Raw genomic sequence first — 8,295 nt, forward strand, 5'->3', positions numbered from 1 at the left:
GGGTGTTCAGCAGGAGCAGAAACAAGCAGACACGGAAGCGACTATGCCAACAGCAACAGCAGCAACAGCAGCAACAGCAGGTGGTAGGGGTAGGAGTGCTCCATCTGCTGCTTCTTGTGTGCATGCAAACTCTCAGAATGCTGTCAAGGCAGAACAAGGAAGAGGATCGCCACAAGCCTGCATTGGGCAGGCACCAGCTTCTACGGACTGTAGAGGCTTCGAACCAGCTCTTACTGCGAGCATGCATTTACCATCGCCATCAGCAGCAGTAGCGTTTGTCGACTCTTCTCCTAGTGGAGCGGCGGATGGGGAGGGAAGCCACGTGAATCGAGAAACACGTTCTGCTGCCGCTGGTGTAGGCTTGGCCGTGGCTGCAAGCAATTGCAGCAGCAGCAGCAGTAGCAGCAGTAGTAGCAATTGCAGCAGCAGCAGTAGCAGCAGCAGTAGCAGCAGCAGTAGCAGCAGTAGCAGCAGCAGTAGCAGCAGTAGCAGCAGCAGCAATTGCATGCAGTGGGCTAAATATGGCGAGTCGCATGCAGCGGAAGCCGCAGTGCCAGCAGCTTTCTTGTGGCCTACACCTGAAGGCTTCTGGTGTTCGTACGCTGCAGACTTCTTGTTGTACAACAAAACTGCTGAAAGACTTCTCCCCATTGAAGCTCTTGTAAGCGCCTTACTTCGCCTCCTGCCCTGTAGATCGTGATGAGGGATCATACAGATGCCTCTATGAACGCATCCTTAACGCCTTTGGCTTGTGATTGTGTTCATGGGTGTATCTATCTGCTCTGTCTCTGTTCGTATTTCTCTCTTTTTCTCTCTCTATCTCTTTGTCTCTCTCTATCTCTCACTGTCTCTGTCCTTATTTCTCTCTTTCTATCTCTTTGTCTCTCTCTACCTCTCGCTGTCTCTGTCTCTGCCCTTATTTCTCTCTTTCTATCCCTTTGTCTCTCTCTATCTCTTACTGTCTCTCTATCTCTCACTGTCTCTCTTTCTCTTTGTCTCTCTCTCTGTTTCTCTTGGAGAAAAAGACATGATTTTGAGCTCTATTTGAGCAGCCTCTCCACAAAGCGGTCTTGCCGGAGCTGAGTTTGCCATTGGAAGTGTTTATTTCATCACCTGCAGTACGCTGGATGCACTAAACATGACATGACGCTGCTGCCTCTCGCTGCAGGACCAAGAAGAATCTGGGGAAGTGGTGATGTACGCGAAGCTGGTGAACGTGGCATTGCTGCATTCGCCACAGGCGCTGCTGTCAGTCAATCACCCCGTGGCAGCGGAGGTGTATCCGCATCTTTATGCTGGCTCCTGCAGTAATGTGGTGAGCTGTAGCAGAGGCCGCAAAGCCCCGAAGAGCCAGCAGCAGCAGCAGCAGCAGCAGCAGCAGCAGCAGCAGCAGCACACGGCTCTTGCAGCAGACGCCTCTATAAGGGGGGGTTCTGCCTGCGGAATAACGGTTGCTGGTACTGGAACGACTCCGCAGCAGCAGCAGCAGCAGGAGCAGCAGCAGCAACAGCAGCAGCAACAACATTGCCCATCTCTGCCTGCCGCAGAAGACAGCAGTGCATGCGGGAGCTCTCTAGACGGGCAGCTGGAGAAGGTCGCGTTGTGCTCACTGAAACTCGCCAAAAATCTTAAATCTTTTTCTGTCCGCATTGAGTTGCGGGAGTGGTAAGGCGATTTTTTGCCTGATTCGGTGTATAAAATGCAAGTCGAGGTGGCGTGGCTAGTCTTGCCATCCCTGAGCTTAAGGAGGCCAAAGAGGAAATGTCTGAGAAAGATTCTCAAACAGAGCTGCTGTTGCATGCAAAGCCGTCCATATGGCATGCGCCGAAGAAGGTTTTCGCTTTTTCTTTGTGGCACAGCAGCCTGTTTCTATGTATATATATATAGGCATTCATTGAGCTCTGTCGTGGCACACGTCTACCAACGTGCTGCAGTGTGAAAGAAAGAGGGGGTCTTACTATTGGATCTCCTTAGATGTGTGGAGTCTATATATATGTATGCATGGAGCATCACGAGAACTGTGCAAATATAATTATAAATACATATATATATATATATATCTGTGAGTTCCATTGCATATAAATATATGCGTGAATTCATGTGTAAATATGCGTGTATTTCGTGTATGTATGTGTATTTGTGTATGTATGTGTATGTGGATGCGTGACTGCCTTTCCTGCTGCTATCCCTGAATGTGTTTCTTCAGGCGTATCAGCTACGGCACGACTCCTGAGAAGGTTCCTTCTCTTTGGTGTGTGAGCGTCTCTGGACGGCAGTATCGCTTGGAGCGACCGGCTGGTCGCTATGCAGCTCTTTTTGCATCTTGTAGACGGAGGTTTGAGATAGCGGCTCGCGTGGTTCCTCAGCTGTATGTACACCCCACCACGGCGTATGAGGAGCTCTGCGGCTTGCTGACGGCTGCGGAAACAGCCAAACAAAAGGTCCAGCAGACGCACGAAGGGCAGCAGCCGTCTTCACCTTCGGTGCGCTGCTTCCTCGAAGGAGAGCGAGTCTGCACTGACGCTCACGCTGCAGGAGATCCATCGCAGGAGGATGCCATGTTAGACAGCCTTTCTCAGCAGCATCAGAACCAGCCGGAGGAGCAGCAGCCGCTATCCCCGGCAAGAAGCAGCAGCAGAAGTACAGGACGAGGTTCATCGCGAGGATCGCGTCCGCATCAACAGCAGCAGCAACACCAGCAGCAGCAACAGCAACAACAACAGCGATCTTACCCCCCTCCTTACCCCCTTCAGCAGCATCAGCAGGAGCATCTCAACGACCCCAACTCGATCTTTGAGCATGCCAAGCTGCTTTCCGCCCTTCCGATTCGGAAAGGCAAAGGATCGCAGCTGCTATCGCTGTGTGATCCACGAGGCACTGGCGTAAGGCACTTGGCAGACGAGACTATCAGTCCTTCCTGCTGCTGGGGAGGGGCCTTTGCGGTAGAGGGGTGTACAGAGGAGTATCTTGTTTCCATCTCACGCTTCTTGCTGACGCAAATTGCGGCTTTTGAGGCAACAGTGAACGGGAAAGGCGCACTCCTCAAGGACGAACAAGCGGCGAACGGCAACGCATGCGCTACGGGGGGAAGGGAGGAAGAAGGGGGTTCCTCGAGCGGCGATGCATGCAGTAGTCGCAGCCTCCTTAAGGGGCCCTTTTGCCAAAAGCTCATCGAGAAGGCGAACGCAGCTCACGTGTACCTCCCCCCCCTCGAGTATTTGCTGTCTCCAGATCTCGCTGCCCTCCAGGAGGAGGAAAAGAACGTGCAGCAACGCCCTGATCAGCAGCAGCAGCAGCTGCTGCTAATGCTGCAGCAGGCATGCGCCTCAGAGGTCGAGTCAGCAAGAGCCGCCGCAGTAGGCGCGTCGACACAGCACGCCTCATCGTCGGCAGGCAGGTGGGGAGTGTTCTCAGGCAGGGGAGGGAAGCGCTGCAGACGACCTCGCGGAGACGTCGCATGTCTGGAAACAACAGCACCAGCGCCTGCAGGAGCAGAGCAAGGTAGTTATAGTGGCCATACACCAGGAGCTTCATCAGAGTACGACTCGCAACAGGCTGATCCCACTGCAGACGCAGGAGCAGCTGCAGGAGCAGTTGCAGCAGCGGCTGCTGCTGCTGCATCGAACTTGCGGACGGCAGCAGCAGCCGTACAGCTGCAGCACCAAGTGCAACACTCGCAGCAGCAGCAACAACAACTAGCACCATCGCCACTACAGGCAGAGCTGGAAGAAGCGGTAGTACAACCAATGGACGAGCTTTCCATAGATCCTTCAGAGTTTCCGATGGTGCGTTCGAGGATACGCGTGAGGCATACCGCCTTCTTTCTTCTAAGCTACCGGCTTCTTAGGCAAAATCCTCTTTTTGTTTTCTAGAGTCTGACTCCTGTACTTCCGAAGGGCTCTTGTGAGACAGCCAGCGGTATATATATATATCTATCTATGTATATATGTATGCGTTCACATAACAGGCTCCTGTTTCTGTACGTTGTATGCTTATTTGTGTGTGTCTATGGATGTGTATGTACATGTATGTGTATGTATATGTGTGTTTATGTATGTTTATGGATGTGTGTATATGTGTATGTCTATGTATATGTGTGTTTATGTTTTTCTGCGTTGTATGTGTATGTCTATGTATATGTGTGTATGTCTATGTATATTTATGTATGTATATGTTAATGGGTGTGTATGTATATGTTTATGGATGTGTATGTATGTTTATGTATGTTTATGCGTATGCGTATGTATATGTGTTGTGTCTCAGTGCCAGCAGCGCGTGTTGCCGCTGGCTTTGCTGCATCTCTACAGACATCCAGAGCTCATGGAGCTGCAGGATTTTTTGCGAGTTTTCTCGGAGTATCTTCAGTTGCTGCCCCCCTCCATTGAAATTCTGGAAGCAGCGCTGTTACGACCGGCTGTGATGCCTTCACGTGCGTGTGTTACGGGTGTGAATACGCCCATGGGGAGTACAGAGGCAGCGGCATCTGAGAGACACGGGCATCAGAGGTTGCAACTCACGGCTCGCATGTATGAACTGCCGCACAGGCTTTCTCTGCAAGAGCACCAGGGGGCACTTCTGCTGCATGAATCTCCCTCGGGAGGAGGTAGGCAGGATGAGGATGCAAGCTTCGCAGCCTCGCCAGGAGAGAACGCAGTGGAGGCATCAACTGCTGAACCGGTTTGCAAGACGGATCTCACAGCAGCAGATGCAGCTACTAAAGCCCAAGCAGATGCAGCCACTATAGCTCAAGCAGGGGTAGAGGAAGAAACAGACGCAGACGTGTTGAAGAGGCTGTCGGCGGGAGAGTCTGTAGGTGTTGCCGACATCCTTGGGGGGGAGGGCAAGGAAGGGGTCTACAGCAGCTCCAATACTGTCGGCGCAACTGCAGCAGCTACAGAAGAAGCTGCAAGTAATAAGCCAGCGACAGCACCAGCCAGCGGTGAAGGCGTGACAACGAGCGCAGGAGGTCAGGGTAAGGAGGATTTTTGCGCCGAAGAAGACACTTGTGTCACGGAGGAGGAGGGCTGCCTTCTGAGCGGGAGAGCAGCAGGAGATGCTGAGGATTCAGAAGAAGCGGAAAAAGCGGCAGATGCAGAGGCAGAAGCGGCAGATGCAGCGGCAGCAGCTCTGGATGCAAACGTGTCTGAGGCATGCGGCAAGCAGCTTCCTTTCTTCTTTGGAGATGCCTTGCTGCTGCGACTTGTGCAGCTGGCTGTGCTGCAGCTAGCGGAGGCGTTGCCTCGAGCCGTGCCTGTAGGGAGCAATGCAGCAGATGGTCTTGTGCCTGAGGAGAGCATGGTGTCTGCAGCGCTGTGGCTAGGCATTGATCTAGGATTCCAAAGACACCCGCTTCAAAACAAGCCCAAGAAAAAGCTGCGCCAACACGCTGCTGCGTCAGGCATCAAGGGAGAAGCCTCAAGCTCTCAGCAGCAGCAGCAACAAGGCCTTTTCTTAGAGCCTTCGAGCCTCGTTGGCGCAGCCGCTGACAGCAGCACGAGCAGCAGCTTCGACGGCGAGAGCAGCCGTCATGCAGCATTTGCTCCTGCAGTGAGTGCAGCAGCCTCAGCTGCTGCATTTTATGAATGTGCAGCTGGAGGGCGTCCGAATATCCTGCAGCATGTGCGTCGCTTGCTTGCTGAAGATGCAGTTTTCACGGCGGGAGCTTTGCAGCCTCTACAGCTCGGGAGTCGCGCATTGAGAGCTCTAGATGGCTTGCCTTTCGACATCCGTCTCGTTGATCCCCTAACAGCCCCCCTCCTGCTCAAGAGACTGCTCTTCGAGTGTATGTACAGCCCGAGGCGCACTTACTTGACACCGTCCATGATGGAGCCACCCCCTCGACGCAACGCAGCAGCAGCAGTAGCTCCAGAGAATGCAGAAACACACGACCAACGCCTTCGTGAGGAGACTCCGGGAGAGACGCAGCCTCTGCAGGAGCACAGCACTTACGCAAGTTGCGTCTTAAAGGAAGCAGAGGGGCAGAACAAGGGGTCTGCAAGTCTGCAGCAGCAGGAGCAGCAGCAAGACGGGGAGCTGCAAAGGGAGCAGAATCAGCAGCAGAAACAGCAGCAGAACCATACTCCACTGGAGCCGCACAAAACGGAGGCTGTGGCATCTGTGGACGGCGCGGTAGCCATGAAGATCGAGTGCATCAAGTCTGTGGATGAAGTCGAAGCTTCGTGCCTCCCCTCAGAGTTCACGTCTGCAGAGGCGGATATGGCGACAGCGGAGATGCCACGAGAGGCTTCTGGGGTGTCTCGTGTGATTTCTGCAGCTCTTGTGGAAGGCGCTGTGCATGCAATTGAGGCTGCTGCTAGCGCCAGTCCAACCTCGAAGGCTTCCGCATTTGCGGCTCCAGCGGCAGTTGCGGAAGGCACAGACACGCCGAGTGCCTTGCGATCGCTGCCAGCAGCGGGGAGTGGCGAAGACTCTTCCTCTCTGACAGGAGGCAGCGACGTCTGCGCAGAAGGAAAAGAGCAGCAGGAGCCTAGAGAAGCAAAGGAAACGGCGTTTGCTGCTCTTGGGGGAGCGGCAGCTGCTGCGCAAAGAGGAGGACGTAGTGGCTGTACCAGCAGCAACAGCTGTCAGCCAGAAGCCTCCGCCGATGAGGATCTCTCCGACGTCAGCAGTCTCGAGGAGGGAGATCGCGATGAAGACGAAGAGACAGCAGAGGCAGCTGCTGCTGCGGCAGCTGCTGCGGGAGCAATTCCTGCAGTGGAGTGGGTAATTGATCTTGGCAAGGCAGAAGTATGTGGTGTTGACGCTAGTGCCATTGATCGCCTCTTGCTGGCACTGCATAGCCTCCGGTAAATTTCATTTCGTCTCCATGCTAAGAAGGAACGCTGCTGCTCCTACTCCTGCTGCTGCTCCTCCTGCTGCTGCTGCTGCTGTGGCTGCTGCTGTGGAGGAGAAGGTCGTCTTTTCTCTGCGGCAGCAGGCGTACTTTAAAAAAGTCTTCTGTCTCTCTCTTTTTCTCTATCTCTCTCTCTTTCTCTCTATTTCTGTCTCTTTCTCTCTATATCTGTCTGTCTGTGTCTCTCTATATACCTACCTCTCTATATCTGTCTTTCTCTTTCTCTCTATCTCTCTCCATATCTATCTCTCTGTCTAACTATTTCTCTCCCTCTCTACATAAATATATATATCTCTATCTCTGTCTCTCTATCTATCTCTATCTATCTCTATATCTCTATCTCTCTCTATCTATCTCTCTCTATTTTTCTCTCTCAATCTCTCTATCTATCTCTCTCTATCTCAATTTCTCTATCTATCTCTATCTGGCAGAGCCCTTCCTCGTCTTAAGGCTTTTCTGCTTCAGATATTTTTTGGCCGTTTGTGCGAACGGCTGTAGCAGTGCAGTCGCTGCAGTGAGGAGACTCTCTCGCATTTGCACATGGATTGTATTTGTTGGGTGCTGCAGATGCGGCAGCTTTTGGCTGTTGCCAGGAGATATCCGCTGCTGCCTGCTGCAGCAGCTGCAGCGGCTTGTCTCCGATGGATGGCAGGGAAAGTTTTTTCTGGATGCGAAGCTCGAAGCGCTAGCACGTGCGCGTCTAAATCTGCTGCGGCTAAAGGCTGCTGCGACAACAAGCCATCCGGAGGAAGATCTGCCGACTGCTACTACTGCTGCCCTTGCTGCTGGGGAGCTCAAAACGGAGAAGGTAGCCTTGCAAAGCGCGCTGCTCTTGAGAAGCTGCAGCAACTGAGAGAAATCTACTGCACACCGCTTGCGAATACCCACATCTTGGAATGACACAGACTCCAGAAGGGGTATCCATGGATCTTCTCGCTTCCTATGATGCAAGTTATACACGTCTTCCTGCAAAATCTTTGCTTTGCCATTTCGCGCGCTCTGCGCATGTTTTGCTCTGCACTATTCACAGGAAGTTGACGACAGCCAGACAGCCGAGGATGGTGATGCAGCTGCTGCAGCAGCTGCAGCAGTCACGAGTGTCACACCCCTAAAGGATTCTTTACCACGTGGAACTGATAGAGCAAAAGAGGAGACAGGTGTGTTGCAGAGTTTCTTGCGGGGGTAGTTGTCGCGCTGCGGTTGCTGCTGGTGTTGTTACTATTGCTACTGGTGCTGTTACTGTTGCTGCTGATGCTGTTACTATTGCTGCTGGTGCTGTTACTATTGCTGCTGGTGCTGTTACTATTGCTGCTGATGCTGTTACTATTGCTGCTGGTGCTGTTACTATTGCTGCTGGTGCTGTTACTATTGCTGCTGGTGCTGTTACTATTGCTGCTGGTGCTGTTACTATTGCTGCTGGTGCTGTTACTATTGCTGCTGGT

General features: G+C 52.9%; 1 protein-coding gene across 1 annotated transcript; it reads left to right on the top strand.

Annotated features, from left to right (window-relative positions):
- The first annotated feature begins 1,195 nt into the window (after positions 1 to 1,195).
- LOC34624331 lies at positions 1,196 to 8,039 on the top strand. Its single transcript, XM_026337948.1, has 9 exons — positions 1,196 to 1,450; positions 1,493 to 1,665; positions 2,207 to 3,485; positions 3,585 to 3,785; positions 4,264 to 5,426; positions 5,490 to 5,949; positions 6,307 to 6,806; positions 7,421 to 7,661; positions 7,884 to 8,039. The coding sequence occupies exons 1-9, from the start codon at positions 1,196 to 1,198 to the stop codon at positions 8,037 to 8,039; spliced, it is 4,428 nt and encodes a 1,475-aa protein (XP_026193733.1).
- Positions 8,040 to 8,295: the final 256 nt, after the last annotated feature.

The sequence above is a fragment of the Cyclospora cayetanensis genome, unplaced genomic scaffold (assembly GCF_002999335.1).
Source record: "Cyclospora cayetanensis isolate NF1_C8 unplaced genomic scaffold, CcayRef3 CcayRef3_contig_214, whole genome shotgun sequence".
Classification (NCBI taxonomy): Eukaryota; Apicomplexa; class Conoidasida; order Eucoccidiorida; family Eimeriidae; genus Cyclospora; species Cyclospora cayetanensis.

Excerpts from the sequence above, each read along its gene's own strand:
- LOC34624331 (XM_026337948.1), top strand. The coding sequence starts at position 1,196 with ATGTACGCGAAGCTGGTGAACGTGGCATTGCTGCATTCGCCACAGGCG. Across the intron at positions 5,427-5,489 it reads GGAGAAGCCTCAAGCTCTCA|CAGCACGAGCAGCAGCTTCG; the intron begins GCAGCAGCAGCA and ends AGCCGCTGACAG. Across the intron at positions 5,950-6,306 it reads TGCAGGAGCACAGCACTTAC|GCTGCTGCTAGCGCCAGTCC; the intron begins GCAAGTTGCGTC and ends CATGCAATTGAG.